At 38.0% G+C, this 20,861-nt stretch overlaps 1 protein-coding gene across 1 annotated transcript in view; it reads right to left on the reverse strand.

The window, feature by feature from the left end:
* The window catches only part of Dok6 (docking protein 6), a 275,916-nt gene that overhangs the window by 137,190 nt on the left and 117,865 nt on the right, over positions 1-20,861 (reverse strand). Inside the window, exon 3 of the mRNA XM_070028977.1 lies at positions 15,894-16,008. Coding sequence (XP_069885078.1) covers positions 15,894-16,008 — 115 coding nt within the window. The remainder of the gene's footprint in view (positions 1-15,893; positions 16,009-20,861) is intronic.

Here is a 20,861-nt window from a genome sequence, read left to right on the forward strand (position 1 = left end):
AACTCAGCCCTTTGGCAATATTCTGAAAGTCTATTTGTATTTGTATTTCATGAATAATTAATAACTGGAAGTGAAGAAATGTATAGCTTTTCTTACGAATGCAAAACAACTTTAAAGTAAAATACATTTTTAACATAAATTACTACTATAGATTTAAAAAATCCAAAATTTGATAAGGAACAATAATCCTTTATTTTTTTTTTCATTTTTTTTGTCCCAAGGATGTATATGATATAGTAAAAGGTACGAGCTAGGAAATGCCAAATGTATTTCCCATTGGTCTGAAAATATCATTTCTACAATGATCAGGTGAGATCTTTGTCCTTTCCTGAACCTTGCATGTAGATTTGTGTTTGGTGATGGAAGAAGAGTCAGCCCTGTCCAATTTCCACAGGAAGTGTGTACAGGCGGGGAAGGTAGGGGAAGAGCACAAGGCTAAAGAAGGAATTGTGTTGGGATACTGACACACTGCGGCTCGGCCTTCAGGGTGAAAATTACCTGCCTTTTAAGGTAGAAGCAGCCCTGCAGATCCTGACTGGAGAGAAAACGACTTTCCTCACACGAATTCAGGCCTCTATTCCAAGCCTTAATGATGCTTTCATTCTACTTTCTAAATAAATTAACATTAAAATTCACTTTTTGATGGCACATTTCACTTTCAACAAATGTAACAGATGCAGGAAGAGATATGGGGGGGGGGGACTGTCAGACTGTCACTCTTTTAATTAGATAAAATACGTGGGAGGTGAAATATGCCAGGATGTTGAGTCTGTGGCCATTCAGTCTGATTGAAAAAAGAAGCAGCGATCATATCTGATATCCTAAACTACAGAAAACTTCTCTCTGAAGTTATGTGCGTTCAGCAAATGCCAGGACCATTGTCTCTGCGTGCACGGATAGACCACAACCATCTGTTGGTCGAAAACACCATTAAAGGAAACTGTTCTGTGGTTTGGAGCTCTCTGAATGTTCTCAGAACAGCTAGTGGTAGACTGGGCAGGGACATGATCCCCAACCCTTCACACACACTACGTTTCCTGTGATTGTGCAGAAAAGATGAAACCTTAAACTCTTCTTCCCCAAAGGCCGGCATTTTTAACCTTCAGAGGCTGAGGATGGAAGCACTCTCGATCCTGACTAAGTAAGGCTCATCTGATCAATTCTTGCTTGATTTCAATAGCTTCAGCGAGCTTCACTTTCATACTTAGGTCTAATGGATCGGTTAGTCTTCAACTAGTAAATCTTATAATGACCTTGTGGGTCTGTGAAGAACTCTAGTTCAGGGACAGAGATTTTAATAATATCCATAAGTCCAAAGCTTATTATATAGGAGATGTGTTACACCGTGACCCCTGCTTAGATAGACATAGCTTGCTAAAGAAGATGAAATGTCCAGGACTCAAACTCTAGGCCTAGGCACTGTCCCCAGGCTCCTCAGGGCTTTTCCACTTGCGCTATTGTTCCACTTGTGGCTTTTCTGGTAATTTATTGGAGATAAGAATCACATGGGACTTTCCTGCCCCAGCTGGCTTTGAACCACAACCCTCAGACCTCAGTCTCCTGAGTAGGTAGGTTCCAGGATGACAGGGGAGAGGGCTGCTGCTCTCACACCCTTGCCCTGGCTCAGCAGGACACCTTCTCGGCTCACCGCAGCCAGCCACCTTACAGAAGACTAAAACAATCAAGACTTAACTTTCCCTGGGAGTGACTGTGTTGACAAAAGGAGCTTTTGAAGGCTCCCTCAACAGGCCCTCAGGGAATACATCTGGTCCTAAATGGAATGTCTCCATGGTCTCTATCCTGAATGCTCTGGGTTAAGTAAAACCAGATAATTGTTAATTATCCTTTTCAGATGTAAATTCCTTTAAAATTGTTTTGTGGGTTTGACCTCCAGTCTAGGGCTTTATCAGGCACTAATGTCATCCCTTCAGTACAAAAGCAGAGCTGGTCTCCAGTTCCCACAATTACCTAGAGACAAGGGCCTAATTTTGAGGATATTTAGTTCCAAAATATAAAGCTACTTCTTGTCTGAAAGTAGGAGAGAGCCCGCTTTTTCTTGGGGGTAATATACTTCTTCTTCCTGTCAACTGTCTCATTAACATCTCACCAAGGTCTTTTTCTTTTTCTTTTTTAAGTTATTTTAGTGTAAAGATGCTGTACAGAGAAGGGTTACAGTTACATGAGTAAGGCAATGAGTGCATTTCTTGTCGAGCATTGTTACTCCGTCCTTTGTTTTTCTCCCACAATCCCTTCCCTCCCCAACCAAGTTATTAAACACTGTCTTGTCTGCGGTGCTCATGTTTAGTCTCTTACCCACTGGATGATGAGCTTTTGGCTTACAGCTTTTCTGACAGCATGAGATGTTCTCTGCTCATTCACAGCTATATCCCTGATGACTGGAGCCAAGCGGCGCATGGTTGACACTTAATAAATATTTTCTTAGTTGAAGAAGGCAGGAAGGAAGATTGACACCAAGGTAAACAGAGTCTTCTCTCTGTCATCATCCACAAGGTACACGTGGGGTTCTAAGGTGAAAAGGGCTGGGAAGGACTCAGACATCACCAAGTCCGTCTGCTCTGGACAGAGGTGTTTGTTGTCTAATGTCCAGGGCAGTTGGTCTATCATGAATTCCAATCTTAATAGAGGAATAGTCTTTGCCCAGGAATACAGAGGGGAAGCCCTGCTTTTTCCTTGCCCCGAATCCCACAGTGCATCGAATTCTACCTTTGGAAACACTGACGTGTCAATTTTTCCATCAGTAAATTGCTTCTATGGAAATATTTATGAATTATTCATAATATTTATGAATTATTTCATGAAATGAGAAATAAGCTGGTTTCAGAATGACCAAGCCTGAGTTTATGAATATTTTTCCATACCATTTCAATACTGTATATGCATATTTGATTCTGGTCCAACAAAAACAAAATAAATGAAAAGCATGTTGCTGCTGGGGCCGACAGAGGAAACAGTCAAATATTCTAAAACAATTATGACACTTTCTTAAAGGAGAAAAAAATACTTTGGAAGACTGCAACATTTTTCTTGTCTTCAGAGTTTGAACTTACACAAGTGATCCATTAGAGCAACCTTGATCCATTAGAGCAAGAAAAATATTCAATATCAACAACAGACACAATAGTCCTGCTACAGTACAGGAGAGGTAAACTCAGGATATGTAGCATATGCTACTATGTGTACAGATTACATCCTTCAGAAGCAAAACTATACTAAGGCAATTCAAGGTGAGTCATTCTCCTCAGACACAGGAAAGGAGAACTTGATGAAGCCACAGATTTTATTTCCGTGACAAATTATAGACAAAACTTACTCTCTGGTCATAAAATATACACCTCTTAGAATCTGAAGTCATGAGAATGTAATAAAAGAGCTGCAACTTGTGACCTGAAAATGAATTCTAATTTGGTCTTGACACTAATAAAGACTCCAGCGTTCCCAGGGCCTCTCCTCTATCACTTTATCACCTTTTAAATGGCATTGAATCTTCACCTGCGTGAGGAGGACATGGAAGGTGCTAGAAAAAACTGAGAAAGCTAGTTTTAAGATATTCTGTACATTTGCCTCCTCAAGGTTGTTCAAGAACTTGTTTCAACCTTCAAAGTATTTAGTGACTTTCATGCCAGTACTTAAAAAAAAAAACTTAAGGTAATGCTCAGTCCAGCAAGACCTGTGTGAGACTCCAAACAACACCGGGTTTTGAAAAACATTTCGAAATGCATGAAAGAGGCAATGCAGATTTAACCAGATCACTTGTAACTTGTATGTCATTAAGTAAAAAGACACACAAAACCAAAACTTTGTATGTGTAACCTGAAGAGGAGCCAGCTTTGATTCATTGTAAATCAAATATAAATAATATTGTTAAAGAAAAAATACATTTAGAAATCTGTTAATTAAAAAATCTGACTCCTGAAATTATACACACCACACACACACACACACACACACACACACACACACACACACACACACACACACACACACACACACACACGAGTACAATCCATCTCTGGAGAAGCTTTTCTTCAGAAAATTATGTTTTAGGGATGAAATGGGACAATGAAAGGATTAAAGACAGTCTTTTCTTTCTTTAACTTTATAAGGAGTAACAACAACCTACATGTTAACCAAGAGGCTAGCATTACTTTTTCATCTGCTGTGATCACTGAAAAAGATGCAAATGATCACTAATTGGTTTTAGAATGCAAAGGGCAATTCAGATTCAACCACTTAGCAGGTTTTATGAAAGTGGCTAAATTTTTTTTGACCCAATTGAAATCCTTTCTCAACTGATAGGTGGTAAAAATAAAACTTATGCTAACTTGCTAAGTGTGCTGGACATCCTGAGCAGACTGCAGATGAATGCAGGTGAAAATGTTGTGCTGAAACTCCCTTCACCACTGGGAGAAGAGAGCATTTCAAAAGTCAATAAACCCAGAGAATTAATTTCCAAACTGTTTTTAGATCTATTAGGCGTTTCCACTTCCAAAATGATGGAACATTCTGTATCAGAGAGCTGATCTCTGTGGAGAGGAGGCAGAGTTCTAATCACAGTGGGTTCTGTTCTCTCAGTGTTTAGTAAGTGCCAGCCTATCTAGTGGTAGCAGAACTATAAGGATTCTTTCTGCAGTCAGAAACACAGAGGCTGAGGCACATGCGCTGTGGCGGGGAGGACACAAGCAAGGCCTTGGAGTGCAAATCCCAGAATTCCCAACCTGGCCACACTGCATGCGCACGCTCACCTTACTCTGCCTGCATTCATCGCCTCGAGAATAGGAGTAATAACCTCCAAAGATGGATGTGGGAATTATTATGAGAGTTAAGCGTGTGCATGGTATTTCAGAACAGAATGCTGGGCACGAAGACATGTGCTGCTGACCGTGATTGGATAAAAAGGTTTGGCAGCCATGTAAAGCCATGGACTTGACATGTGGCTGAATCAGATCCATGACTTACTTAGAGGGAAAATGAGACAGTATCACCTAGACCACACGGATGATCAAAAAATCATGTAGACTGGATGTGTTTGTTACCTTCCTTCCTATTTATGTTATAGGTAGTATTTTTATTTCTATGGTCTTCTAGACATTGGGCTCCCTTGAATATGACATATGCCATGTCTACATTAATTTTCACAGGGTAAGAAAGCGAGGTATGAGCATGGTGAAGTGACCCATCGCACTTACTTTCCCATGATCCTGGGATAATGAAAGTAGAGGAAAGCAATTTACGGGAGTAAATTTTCCTAGAATTTCCAAATAGAAACTAGCCTTGAGATTTTTTTTTTTTTTAGAAAAGTGTTCACATTCACAACCCTTAGACGATAATGATACTTTTGCTCCTAAAATTGTTCCGATCTCTGAGTCTCAATTTTCTTTATGTCACTCTGCAATTCCCATCCGGTGCCTGCAAGTTGTTTAAAGAGCCTGTGGTGACACGCATTGACTCTAACTTTATGCCAACATCTGCTTCGCTGTTTATAAATAAGTTCTACGTAGCTCGAGAGCCACAGCTCTGTGCTTAGAAAGATACACTTAAAGACAGGAAAATACAGCTTGAAGCAAATGGCAAGAGGACACTTAAACACAAAAGCCCACCACATCTTTCACAGTATTTCAGTCAAACACTAACAAAAAAGTGCCTCTGGCTGCCAGTATTTTTGGTATCTTTTCTTCAAGAAATAATAGTTATCAAAACAAATAAATTCTTCGGATGTCATTGTGATGTGCTTCTATAACACAATGCTTGAATTCATAAGAGACAAAGGTTATCAAACTGTGAGCTAATATACAATTCCCTCACCTCTATTTTCTTGCTTTATGGGGCTAGAGAAAGTCATAAAAAATAAAGGATGGAGCTCATAAGCTAAGAAGAAGATATGTCCTGAAAACCCTTGTAAACAGAAAGTTTTCTTCTGAAAATTAAGAGATATTTCCTATGTGGTCTTGTAGAATGGTGGGTATTTAGCACATGTTTCTGACACTTGAGTCCATGGAAATGGATCTTAAAAGGGAAATTAACATAAAATCTGTTACTCTACTTACAATAATTGGAACTCATGGTGCAATTACTATATTTCTTTTTAATCTTAAAGCTGCCCTGGGAACATTAGTACATAAGATAAGCTTTCAATCACATTCTTTTAAATATGCCATGAGGTCATTTTCTCCCTGTGAAACTCACTAATCAGCAATAATTGTATTTTGTGTGTATAGGTTGTACAAGGCACTGGCATTCATAATTTGGCAATTATCTACTTTTGATACCCAAATGGGCCATATTTACATCTCTCATAAAAACTCTTAAAGAGAACCCTGTGTATTATTGGTAGGGGAATGTCCATTTCGACAGCCTTTGTGGAAGATAAGGTGGTGGCACCCTCTTTATTCCTGGTGCAAACAACACTCCTGATTCTCTTTTCTGGAGCACACTGTCTCCAGATTGGACCCTGCACTGAACGTTTGGCCAAGGTTTATACTGTGTGACTGTCCACACATCACATCTTCCTTACATTTGAGGCAAAATGTCTGTCTTACTAATAATTAGGAAAAAAGTGTTTGTCTTGAGAAATACAGGATTTTAATTTGGACCCCTTGGTGTTCAAAACAGATTCCACGGTTTTGAGTGTCATGTAGCTATTTCCACTCTTCTGCGCCAATTCCAAAATGGCACAGAGGAACTTCATAATTTCTTCCTTGATGTCACATATGGAATGTCTTTTATCACCACCTACTTGTTGGTAGCATTTTTTGTGACATTTATACTGTGCTTTATTCTGATATTTTTATTAATGACATTTAGTTGGTAGATAAAATTATGAAAATGATACCATGGATGCGCAGGGTACCACATAATGTCTAGATACATGTGTGCAGTATAAAAATTTTCAATCAGATCAAGCATATTTTATCAAACATTTCTAATTTCTTTATGATAAAAATATCCAAAATCCATTTATCGAGCATAAATCCAGCCCTCGAGCATAATCCAGCCTGCCTTCCATCTGGACCTCACTCAGGGGAACTTAGTTCCCTATGACCTGTGGTTTGTTCTTTTGTGCGGTACCTGTCCTTGAGCTTTTTCGTTTTTCTCTCTTCCACTTGAGCCACAGCTCAACCTCTGGAGTTTGGGTGGTTAACTGCAGATCAATCACAGGGACATTCCTTCCCTCAGCTGGCTTTGGACTGTGATCCTCAGATCTCAAGCCCCCTGAGTGGTTGGGATTACAGGTATTAGCCACTAGCGCCTGATGATGACCTGGCGTTTCAAACATGATTTGGGAGAGCTCTATATAAATTAATATCCGTGTGCTGCCAACAAGAGTCATAATAAGCTGGATGATTTAAAATGGTGGAACATTCCTCTCTGGATGGCTTCTGGGGGCTACAACTCCTCATGTAAGGTTCAACCAGGGTTGTTTTCCTCCCAGAGATCTGAGGGAGGGTCTGTTCTGTACCCCCCACCCCCCTCTCCTACCTTCACTCCCTCAATGCTTGCATTCTGGACTCTTTGCTCCAGTCCCCACCTCCATCTCCTGTGTGTCTGCAGGTAAATCCCAGTTTCCACTGTTTTGTAAACACAGGGACCCATTCACATAGATCTTCATGTCCATTTCATCCTGTCTGCAGGAGCCCTGATTTTGCTTAAGGTCACACTCAAAGCTTGGGGGTTAAGATTCCAGAGTACATTCATTGCGGGAACACTAATCACTTCAGGACATCTTCCTGATCTGTTTGCAGAGGAATTCTTCCAAATATTCAGAAACAAATAGGCGAACATAAATTCAGCTTTCATTTCTGTTGCGCTCCTGAATATTAATGGTCTAAAACATTTTCTAGGAAGTTTAAATAAAAGCTTTACCTGTCCTTTGTAGTTTATTAAGCTGAGTTGTTACTTTTAGGAAACCTATTCAATATTTTTAAAACCTCATAAATACTAAAAATGAGTCCTTTTCTGCATAAAAATACTCAAAGCATTTTTCTGCTTGGGAGATTTCAAAAGGCCTGAAATCCAAATATAGACAGCTTAGTGTCTCAGAAAAAGCTCAGTTCGATAGAACATAGTGGCATATGGCAAAACTTCAAGTGACAGCAAAGGTAATATAGTTTATGTAAATTCCGAACATAAAGCACAGTACATTTTCTTAATGCACGTAAGAAGGAAGGGAACATCGGAGCCCCAGCCACAATTTTCCAGCTGACACTGTGTGCTAATTGATCATAAAACTTAAAAACATAGTTTCTAAAATCTTGAGCACATAGTCGTTGTGTCTGAAATGACTTTCTGGAACGCGTTTGACTTGGGGGAAATTGAGATGGCTGGCACAGTGGCAGGTCACAGGCTAGCTGTGTGCAACAGCTGGAGGACCTAGTGCAGGCAGGAGCTACGGTGGCCCAGAGGGGGACACACAGCACTGTCACAGCGCAGATGGTCATGAAGTGACCCTGTCCTGTTGTTCACCAAGTTCAAAGACGAGACACAAATAGCACCAGTAGGAAGCTGAGAATAAAACCACTGTGGTTGGGGACAGAAAAAGAAGGGTTTCCCAAATTTTATTTTTATAAGTTTCTAGAGGATTTCAGTCTTCAATTAGTGACTATGCCATGCTGCATCTGTATTTTATGTATTCGTGCGTTTGCCAGGCTATGCTTAAATGAATCGTTCATCAGCCTCCATAGCTGGTTCCTCTAGAGCAAACTAATTTCTTCCTTGTCTCCAGTGTCCCAAATCCAAGACCCTCTGTAGCCACACACAGTGGAGGCAGAGTTAGTTCTCCATGGGTATGGCTTCGTGGCTCTTTATGGGCTGTTCTCAATGGGTTGTACCAACTCCACTGACAAGATTCATTCATTCTTTCATTCCACTGTGCCAGTACTGAGGCTTGAATGCAGAGCCTCCGGGGTTTATCCCTTAGCTTTTTCACTCAAGGCTGTAGCTCTATCACATCAGCCATACTTCCATCTCTGGTTTTTTGGTGGTTTATTGGTGCTAAAGGTTCTACACATTTGTCTGCCTAGGTTGGCTCTGAACCATCATCCTCAGAGCCACACCTTCTGAGTAGACAGTATTATAGGCATAGGCCACTGGTGTCCAGCTTTACCAATACACTTCATATACAGACTCTGTACACTACCAGAGAAAGTGTCCTATCAAAATTACTCACAGAAGTGTGCCTCTGAATTTTTTCTCAGGCCACGTGACAACACCCTGCCCACCTACCACCCACATCAATCAGATTACATTTTCTATGTGAGAACGCCACTGAAGTTGTGTAGTTTTCTCCAGTGTAAGTCTGTAAAGAGCATCACACATGCAGTTTCACCACATTACCACTTCTACAGACATTATGCTTCCTCTAAAGAATTAACTTCAAAATCCCCACATATTTCAGATCACAGAAGGCCACTATATTCTTTTTTAATGACTTCTTTCACATCTCTTAGCAGGATAGCTAAGGAGCAGATGGTATTAGACAAGCCATTCTACCCCACAATCCCTGAATCAGCTAGAAATGTAAGTTGTTCCAATGTGCTGCAAGTTGCCTTTTGTATTGAGCAATCCGTGCACAGAAATCCCTTTTATTGTCCCCAAAGTAAGGGACTGCTCATAAAAGTACTAGACCCACACCACTTGAGTGAGACAGAATGACTGTTTGTCCACAGCTATGTGACTTGGGCAGTGGCAGTGAGTTTCTCTAATTCCATATCTTAATTTGTCAATAAAACAAATTTCCTCCTTTCTCCCAGATACGTACAGCTGTGAGGTTGGGTCATACAGACGGGAGGTGCAACAGTCTGATATATTTTACTTTATAACTGATTTAAATATCATCAGGTTTTATTCTTTTTTTATTGTCATCGTTTAATCATTTAATATCATTTTTCCTGTCATAGTTTCATAATTTAATAAAAGCCTATAACCACAAACATAAAAAAGTTCTTACGCTGGCTGAGGACCTGAAGTAGAGAAGCTTCATAGAAGAAAATCTTTCCTGATATTTAAGCACATAGTGATTACTTCTAAAACTAAGCAGCCTGTATATTTTAGAGGTTTTCTGATAAAGGAAATGAGATTTTTAAAATATAATCCTTCTTGGGAATCATACCATAGGAACATATACATACCTTCATATTTATTCTTTTCATGTTATTGAAACAGCTGTCTGGCCCTTAGTGTAGGTGAAGGCTATATCCACTTAAGTCTAACTATAAAGATTTCACATAGATGCAGAAAGCAATTAATTTCTAGTGTCTGTAGGATCTACAACACACATTGGAACTAATACAGGTTTTATAATTGTTATTTGTTTGCCAAGAAGGTAGATCATAAGACTGTTTGCCACAAGCAAAGAAAGGAAAAGGGAAAGTGAGAAAATGATAGGTGTGAGGTGACAGATGTGTTAATTAGCTTGGCAGAGATGATGTTTATAATATATACACCTATCAGAGTATCAAGGTGTGTACATGCCTTAAACATACGCTGTTTGAATTCATCACTAATGCTTAAATAAAGCTGAAGATGTGAATTAAAAGAAAAGCTCACTTGGAAGTGGTGCTGTGGCTCAAAGTGGTAGAGCACTAGCCTTGAGCAAAAAAGCTCAGGGACAGTGCTGGCCCTAAGTTCATGCCCCATGACTGACCCTCAAAACAACAAAAATGCACTCAGGCTGGTCACTTCTCATTTTGAATTCCCTCTGGTTTCTCACAGCACCTTCTCTGGAGGCCATGTGGAATGAAAGACTACGCAGAGCCCAAGAAACAGAATGCGACAGAAATCTTCTCATGATGTTTTGTAGGAAAATGAGATGAATAGTAATTCAAGAAGATAAAGATATATCTTGTTGATTACTACAAACCATCGTCAGGAAAAAGTGTTATTTTATAAAATAATGTTCTCTTCAAAATAAGGATACAGAACTTGAGAAATATAACTTCTATCAACTGAAATATGATAAACTGATATCCAGATACAAAGTAATACTTAAAAACTTTAAAAACTTGGATATGAATACATAGATACATTGAGGTTAGGAACTCCTTGAACATTTTCTGCACAATATGTGATTTTTGTAAAGCATGTACTTCTCTGATAGCTGTGTTGAATGAAGAATTAAACTTCAGAGAATGAGAAATATTTCTATTGATTCCATAGTTTTTTCATGATAAGACATGTCATTATTCAACTATCCTCTTGAAATATAAACATGTCTAATTATTGTCATCTTTATAATATTCTTAAACCTACTTCTTCATGTATTGAGTAAATGTTGATGTGCAACACCCTTGCAAAGAAGTTTAATGAAAGGTTTTCATATATATGTACGTCTAGTTGCTATTTTTCTTGGAAAAAAAATATTGAAACAATTTGCATTGTCTTGCTGCCTTTCCAGACCCTGCCTGGGCACCTGTTACTTGTTTGTTTGTTTGTTTTCTCAAGGCTAATGCTCTGCCACTTGAGCCACAGCTATACTTCTGTCTTTTTGGTGGATAATTGGTGATAGGAGTTTCACAGACTTTCCTGGGCTGGCTTCAGACAATGACCTTTAGACCTCAGCCTCCCGAATAGCTAGGATTACATGTGTGAACTCCCACTGTTACCTGCTAGTTTTATAGTATTTATTGTGAAGATCTTGCACCTACTTTGTTAAACTAACTTCTAAGTGTCTAATTATTTTCAATGCAATTATAGCTGGAATTATTTCTCTTAAAAGTATAAGCTAAATTTTCACTACTATTTAAAATGTAACTCTACCCAAAATAGTGAGAAGTTATCTGCTATTTCAATACATGTGTATCTGTACAATGTATTAATCAAGAGAAATTTAGCCCCTCAAATAGTATTTCTTTGTGTGAAATCTTTGAAAATCCTATCTCCACACATCGTGAGATGTGCAATAATACATCATTGTTATCTATGGTGTCCATATGGTGAGACTGCACACTAGAATTTATGACACTTCTCAAAGGATACCTGTATGTATGGATCATCTTTTCCAATTTCCTCCATTCCTCATTCTTCTCCAGCCTCTGGTAACCCCAATCCCCACTCTCAGCTTCAGGAAGATAAATTTTTATAGTCTACATATAAGTGAGCATGTGTGGTACTGGTTTCATTTACCCAACATAATGATCTCCACTTGTGTTGTTGCACAGGTCAGGATTCTCTTCATTTTTATGGCTGAGTAGTATTTCCTGGTATATTTGTTCCACACAGGCTTTCTCCATTAATCAGGTAACAGAGAGCCAGGCTGTTGCTATTTCTTGCTATTGTGAATTGGCCTGCAGTGGATCTGAATGGTTACGTGTCTCTTTGCACACAGATTGAGCTTTTTTGGGGGGGAGGGAAGAGATATATTCCTCATGGTGGGGGTGCCACATGACAGTGATATTTTAACTTTCTAAGAAACTTTCACATATTTTTTCATGATTCTTGTATTCATTGTGCTTTCTAATATTCCTACCATTAGTGCATACGTGTTTCTTTTCTTTTCTTTTTTTTACAAATTCTTTCCAGTGGTTGTTATTTTTTTTTTTGTCATTTTGAGACTACTTATTCTTACTTGAGTGTAGTAATATCTCACTGTGGATTTAAAAAAAATAACTATCTAGTTGTACAAAGGAGTTGGCATTTAACAAAGTAGTTTATGGATACAATGCATCCTGACCAGTGTCACCCTTCAACACGCTCACCCCACCTCCGGCCCACCTCTTCCTTAACGTTTCTTCATTTTGTAGTATATACAATGAATTCTTGACTGCATTCTCATCCCTCAGCACCCTTAATTTGTCTACCCTCTTGCTCTGCTCCCTTCCTTGCAGGTACCCATTTGGTGCTTATTTTGTTGGGCTTTGATTTGGTCTTTCTAAAAAAAAAATATACTGTTTGAGCTCTCCATCAAGCCTATTATCTTTCAGTAATGCATTTGTAACCACTTTCACACAACTCAGGGTGTTTACTTATTGATTTATAGGTACATTCTATCTACCATGCAAACTTTGTTTCTCTGGGTCTGACTTATTTCACTCAGAATAATTTTTTCCAAGTCTTTCCCTTTCCTTAAGAAGGGTACTTAACATTCTTTCTGATCAATGAGTAAAATTCCATTGTGTCTATATGCCACATTTTTTTGATTCATTCATCCATTGCGGGACATTGGGGCTGATTCTGTATCTTGGCTATGGTGAATAATGTTGCAATGAACACGGTTGTACTGGTGGCTTTACTGTAACTTTGTGATCTATTGTATAAATACCCAGGAGTAGAACTTCTCAGGTAACTAGTCATTCATATTGAATATTTTTCCATGTTGGCCATTTGCACATCTTTTTTTTCCCTGAGAAATATCAGGAAATGCCATTAAGTTTGTGGAGATCCTTAAATGATCTGAATATCAACTTCTTGCCAGATGTATAGTTTCCAAATATTTTCTCCCATTCTGTGAGCTCTTTCTTCACTGGATTGAATGCTTTCTTGACTATGTGGACCTTTTAGTTCCATGCATTCCTATTTTTCTCTTTTTGCTTTTGTTTCCTATACATTTGGGGTCTTACACCTAAAATGATTATCCACTCAAATGTTCTAAAGCATAGCCTTTGTGTTTTCTACTAGAAGTTTTATAATTTCAGGTCTTCTATTTGAGCTGCTAATCCACTTAGAGTTTTTGGAAATTGATGGACATAAGATTCTAAGAGATCTCAGTAGCATATATTGAAAAGATGGACCTTTTCCAATATTGCGTTCTTATCTAGTTTTGAAAAGGTGTGGCTATGCCTATGTGGTATACTCTTAGTTTTGTTATAGGTCTGTATTTGTGCTGATGGAATGCTGCTTACATTACCTTACATTTACTCTGCATTTTGAGGTCTAACAATATAATGCCTCCTGCAGTATAATACCTCATTTGGGTATTTGGGTTTTTTCTTGTTGTTGTTCCACACAAATTCTAGAACTCTCTTTTAGTTACATGAAGAATGCCCTTCTGTACATTATGACAAGGGTTGCACTGAATCTGCACATTGCTTGGAAACCTATCGCTATTGTAATACTATCGACTTCCACTTCAGGAACACTAATGTCTTTCTAATTTTGTTTCTTTTTCAGTAGCTTTCATTAATATTTTCTAATTTGTACTGTATAGAATTTTCAAATTTGGGTTATATTTTTTCTTGGGTAGTTTAGTTTTAGTCGTTATTTATAAATGAGTTGTTTTCTTGATTTCTATTTCTGATAACTAGCTATTTGCAATAGCATCACTACTGATTTTTGTACATTAATTTTGTCTCTTGTGACACTGCTAAATAAATTTATTAGTTCTAGTAACTTGTGGTGAAGTTTTCAGTATATCTAAAATTGTGTCATCTACAAAGAGAGATAATTTAACTTCCTTTTTCTACTTTATTTGCCCCTCTTGCCTAATAAAAGTGATAAAATGGGCATGTATTTTTTCTCAGAGCTTAAAGAGAAATACATTGGCCTTGCCCAATTCGATATGAGTCTAGCAGATGGCTCAATAGAAGCAATTGCTATTATTCTGAAGCAGATTTTTTTTCTATACCTAATCCAGTCAACCCTGATAAGCTCACCTTGTTTGAAATGTTTCAGAGAAAGCATTTAGTTTCCAGTATGTTGATTTGCATGTTATACTGCTCCTTTGTCAAGTTGAGGAAGTCCTGTTTATTGGTATAGCTCCTGTTGTGAGGATGCTCAGATATGTCAAATGCTTAAACAATAATAATAATATCTTTTATTTTGGTTATATTTCATCTTTCACGTCATCTACCAACAAAAGCGGAGCTTCGACTTTAATTCTATACTTAACTAGTTATAATTTATATTTCATGGAGGACCTCTTGAAACAAAAAAAAATCACTTTGAGCTATGGCAAAGGAATATGTGTTCAGGAGTTCACACCATACTACAAGTAAAGATTAGGGAAAGTAGCCTGTTACAAACAAGAGCTTATGGACAAAGCACCGACTCCCTCTTTTACTGAAGGTCAGCATTCATCCTCTTGGCATCACACTCATAAATTCCAGGTCAATTTAGCAAAAACCAAAGTAAGCCAAGATAAGTAGGCATGAGCAGTTTTAGTTAGCAAAGTGAGATGATCAGAGTTAAGTATGACATCCTAACATTACTCATACCAATCCAGTTGAAGCACATAAAACTGGAGCCCTTTGTGTTCACTTCACATACACAAGAAAGCTTTCCCTAAAGCCTTTGTTATTATTTAAAATTCACATCTGTCAAACCCTTAGTACTCTTTGCCAAAATCCATTATACAAAGAAAACACCATCTCGTGGAACAAAACCTCTAAAAAACCTCTAACACGGAAGATGCCACAGATTCAAACGACAATGTGCTTGTGTCTCAGTGCTGTCAGAGCGCTTTACGAACTGACATGCTAGGACTCAACCTGAAATGCACTGGCTTGTAGCACTGAGAATCAGGGAAGGCAGCAAATTGCTCGAAGTTCTGTTTGGAAACGTCCCAGGAATTTGGCTGTGCGTTGTCATGCTTTCTGCACATCAGCCCCATTATTGCACTAGCAAGTGCCTACAGCTACACTCTGCACAAAGCCGAGTACAAGTCAGGAGTTCAGCCTCAGCGTGGTTAGACACTGTTTACTTAACTCTCAGAGCTTGAACAGAAATCTCCAGGGTCCTCTGACCACCTGGGAGCACACTCTAGAGACAGACAGGTAAGAACAATCCCAAACATCCTAGAAATCAACGTGCTGCACGTCTTCCACCACACAGGGTCATTAAACTAAGCCAAAGCCCACTCACATGTGATCCCCTTCTGTCTGGGTCATTGCTCTGGGAGCAAACTGAGCTTCCTGGAGCTGTAGATAAACCTGTAATTGTCTTACCTGACTCGCAGGCAAATGTCTTTGACGTTTCATCATGAAAGATAATTGCCACGGCGTGCTTCTTTGTTTCTCGAGGCAGTCTCGTTATATTTTTGATGTTGTGAAGCTCGGTTACCTTCAAGAAGAAAAGAATTTTTTTCTTTTTGCTTCATATACACTGTATATTCTAGACTCAAAGGCTGAGACAAAGCCATCAGCTTTCCAATAAATAACTCTATTAATGTCTAGTTGATTTTAGCCCCAAACAGTGAAGAACAGAATATTTTCCACTATGTCTTTTTCTTTGCTCAGTCTTGTACTGCTTGCTGTGTTTGGAAACCATATAACATGAGGATTGCATAGAGTAACTCCACACAGTACTTTATGAACCTGGCAGCCTCCATGACCAACTGGAACAACTGGAACAAAGACAATTCCCATTAAACAGCTGTAGAAGAGCGTTTGGTATCAGTAGCTGATCTCTCCCCTTACGCCCTTCTACCGTACAGGCTCCAGATGAGATGACAGGCATGAGAGACTGAATGAGCACCTGCTAATGCTATTACCTTTCAGGAATTCAGTCATTTAGAGCAAAGCTTGTAATTAAGAAATAAATCATTTATATAAATGGAAGCCTAGAAAGATCCAGAGCTAATGAGTGTTGCAACTCTTGCATGACAAGGAGTGGTGGTGGTGGTGGTGGTGAGGAGGAGAAGATTTCAGCATACAGAGAGAGTATGTATGATACATGATGTATTTGTATTTTTTACTCAATTAGGTTTGCGACAGCCACTTCCTTACCTACAAAAATGTCCCCTTCTCTGAGAGCTAGCATCTTTAGGATTGCGAGCTTCATCTATATGTTTATGCACAATATGACTTTTCCTAAAATCATCTCAAAACAGATATGTTGATATTATCATCACACTGATCAAGAGGAAAACCATCCCACAATGTACTCAAACGTGCAGGGGACAGAACGGGTGCTGAGAGTGATTCTGTCCTGACATCTTCAACTGCTGGGTCTAACATGGGGTGCTGTTGTAGACAGGGATCCTGAATTGCTCGAGTAATGGTCAGTAACTTAAAGCACCTTAAGAAAACTTACCTAAAAATACCTTCATGGAAATGCATTGGTAGAATTTATAAACCAATAGGAATAGGTCATCAGTTGATGCTGGAGTCTTTATTGTTGAAGGTGATCTCTTTGGCATTGATGAAGACACAGTAGCACAGATATAGCTAAACTGATCAGTGTGTGACTAAAGGTGTGTATCTACCATATAAAGGATACTGTAGGATAAAACTGTGGCCACAGTTTTAAGAGGTTCGTGCTATTTGTCACCTATCTTAAAATAGTGAGTGGCCTGGATTTCTAGGCCATTACTCCTGGCTTCTTTCCAGGTGGTGTTTAACAGCCTCTTTACTCACTGACACAAGCAGCGCACTGCTCTGTCACAACTAAGTGTGTTATTTCACTATATCCCTTATTTATAGTGCTCTCTATGCTTCTAGTCATCTCCCTGAAGATTATCATGCAACATTAAGATGGGTAAGATCAGTAATTTTAATAATAACAGACTGAAATTTTTGTGTGAGGTGTACATGCATACACAGACATATATGTACATGTATTTTGCATATTAAGTTATACACATCTATGTGTGCATACATATTTCCATCTATAAATACTAATTTTACTAACATTTTAATTGATAAGTGTAAGAGAAGGCTGAAACCGATACTGTGAATTGTATTTTATTTTTGGTACTCTCATAAGAAAAATAAAATAAGGAAATTAATGGATGGCCTCGGGAAATGTGGCAGGCACGTGGGCCTGTCCAGCCTCAGGGCTTTGGGGAATCTGGTGTCTGATGCAGTTCTAGCGAAATGTTTGCTCTTTTGTAAAATTTACATTTAGAAATGGGTTTGCCTCTCCATGCTGTTCCTGTGGCTTCCAGAATAAAATGGGCTTTTGTGGTTGGTTTCCAGGGTGGAGCTATCACCTCTTTGAGAGATTAGCAAATGACAAACGAAAGTAAAAAGTACCAATGAGGAGTATACAATCTTGTTTGAAAAGACTTCTGAAGCACAGAGATGTAGGTTAAGACCATATTTGAATCTACTATTTTTGTTTTTACCCAATATCAGAATGGATTTATTGTCTTGATCCTATATACTGTCACACTTAGATGAGCACAACTTTTAAATGCAAATTTCTACAATTCTGAAAATAAAAAATGACTTTATGAGGCTAAAACTTGTCAATATGACAGAAAATTTTTGAACATTTATTAAGATTGTGAAATTTTAGAGCTTTTCAATAGTGAAGTCAGAAAATTTTTCATTATTCAAAATGTAACATGTTTTTCTGAAAAGTGATTTTCAGAGGTTATAAGAACACTAAATGTTGATTCTAGTTTAATGAGTTCCTTGAAATTAATTATTTTAAATAACATGAATTGAAGGAAAAAATATCTAAAACTATTTCAGGATGTTCAGATCCAAATCAATAAATACCATTATCAACAGCTGAAAATATTATGATCTGATAAATGATAAAATTAGCACCCAAATATAAGTGAACTCAAATGAGGACTCAGATGATTGATGCTATTTAAGTATTTATTTCAAAGAACAATTTAAGCAATTCATGGTATTATATGCAGACATGTCAAAGATGAAAGACATAACCTTTCTATAGAAATTTATCTCTTATTCAGGATGAAAAGTTAAAAAATGACAGCTGTAAACCTTGCAATGGAAGTAAAACATAGAACTAAGACTGGTTAAAGGAAGATCTCTACTCTAACTTTGTATCTATTGTAGACGTGATGCTTTTAGATTTTAAGTAAGCAGATTTTTTAAAAAAAAACATAAATTTCCATGTTTTATTCTCACCAGTTTTATTTTTATAATGTTAAATTTCAGAAATAAAGTAGAATTTGTCCTCTTACAGAAAACTCAGTAAGTAGAGACAGTTGTTAATCTGTGAACTCATGCAATGTATTTTTTAATTTTTGCATGAATGTTATCAACACAGGATTTATTTATGTGCGGTTTTGCCATGGATTCTTAATGGTGAAGACCACAATGTGATTGTAAACTGATTATTGCTTTCAAAATCTATGGCAGAAGAAAGGACTGAGGAAGAAATTTCCTCTCTTAGGCTCAATGATATGAGGAAAGACATATTTAGATATTTTAGAAGTTATGAATAAAAAGAATACCAAACACCAGAGAGGGAAATGCTGTTATTCTTGTACCTCAAATGGTAATTGGATTCCATTTTTTCTGCTCTGAATAATGACATTTTACTTGTTCTAGTCACTTTGAGGAATACTATACACTGAACAATATGGTAATATTTGCTCCAAGAAAATGCGAGTATTTTTAAAAATACCATGTATTTACTTATGTCTTTTTTCCCAAGGCTAACAGTGAAAGTTGAACTAAATACTAGTAAAGTATAAATCCAGATCTTACATTATAAAGTTATATTGACACAATTCACTATCATATGAGTAAGTGAAAAAAATCTAGCTATTGACACTATTATAAAATTGTAATCTTAACAGTTTGCTTCATGATTATTGAAAGTGAATGTCTGTCTGTTAAAGTGCTTGATGTTTTTTGCTAACCTAATTATCCTTTGAAAGGAAAATGCAATTTAACTTTTGCATTATTTTCAAGTGGAATCAAACATACTAGAACATAAATTGCATTCTTCTCATCAAGCCTCCTAATATTTTATTCATTTTTTAATTTATAAACCATGTGACAAGTTTTTTTTTGAGAAAAGGAAGATGTTGGGAGCAAGTTTAATAAAGCTTTATTAGGATAAGGAATTTTGATTTTCCCAATGAAAGACTGGATTGTACTGATTTATTACTATTATAATTATTATTATGCTTAATACATGCCAATCTTTCTAGGCTTCACTTCTAAACTTTTCATACAATAATTAAAATTTTTGTATTATTTCATTCCTTGTATTCTTCAACAGTTGATAAATTTGCATATGTTCTATCATTTCCTTTGAACAAAACTTACATCAAGGGCTGGGAAGGTGGCTCAGTGGTAGAGCACTTGCCTTGCATGCATGAGGCCCTGGGTTCGATTCCTCAGCACCACATAAGCAAAAAGAAAAAAGTCAGAAGTGGTGCTGTGGCTCAAGTGGTAGAGTGCTAGCCTTGAGCTGAAGAGCTGAGGGACAGCACCCAGGCCCAGAGTGCAGGCCCCGCGACCGGACCCCCCCCCCCAAAATAATTACATCAATATTTCCAGTGTCTGATTCCCTGTAATTGCCTTTTATTGCCAAGAAGAACAAAAATGCACTATTGAAAAAAACCAGTACAGTTCATGGATGGACACCCTGGGTCACATACCTGACTATGCAGCAAGCCCAATGTCCACAGTTACAAGGTTGGTCATTCATGCCCTTGACCGCCATCAAGCATCTCAAATATTAAACCCTATTACAAAATGCATCACCTAGAAATGATTATGGAAAAAATTATATGAGAACTGACGTTAGAGCCCTCCCCTGCTTCCATGGGTTTGCATCTGATTGTTGTAAGGTAACTGAGTTTCAGGCGAGAATCAGAGAAGCCACATTGGGAGTCTTTATCAGAGAGCCTCTTGTCTCAACCACCTACAGCCCCCCGGAACAGAGCTCAACAAAGCTTTTAAAGACTAAAGCCACATGCACTTGAGTGGGGACACTTGAGCCCGACAAAAGAAGACCATATTAGAAAGTAGCTCAGGTACCAGCAGAACTGTCCATCTGTGGAAACAGCTCAGGGTTCAGCTTAGACTTTCCATACCTGGGTGATATACCTAAAACTTTCCATACAGAGGAACACTTAGTGGCTATTAGGGGCAAGTGAATCAATCCATGGAGGGAGGTCATTAAGGATGAGCATTCTCTCAGCAAAGCTCGCCTAAGCCTAGGCAGCATGAAGTTGGCCCTTCAATGAACGGCCTCTC

This window comes from Dipodomys merriami, unplaced genomic scaffold (genome assembly GCF_024711535.1).
Source record: "Dipodomys merriami isolate MVZ:Mamm:240054 unplaced genomic scaffold, mDipMer1.0.p SCAF_2, whole genome shotgun sequence".
Lineage (NCBI taxonomy): Eukaryota > Metazoa > Chordata > Mammalia > Rodentia > Heteromyidae > Dipodomys > Dipodomys merriami.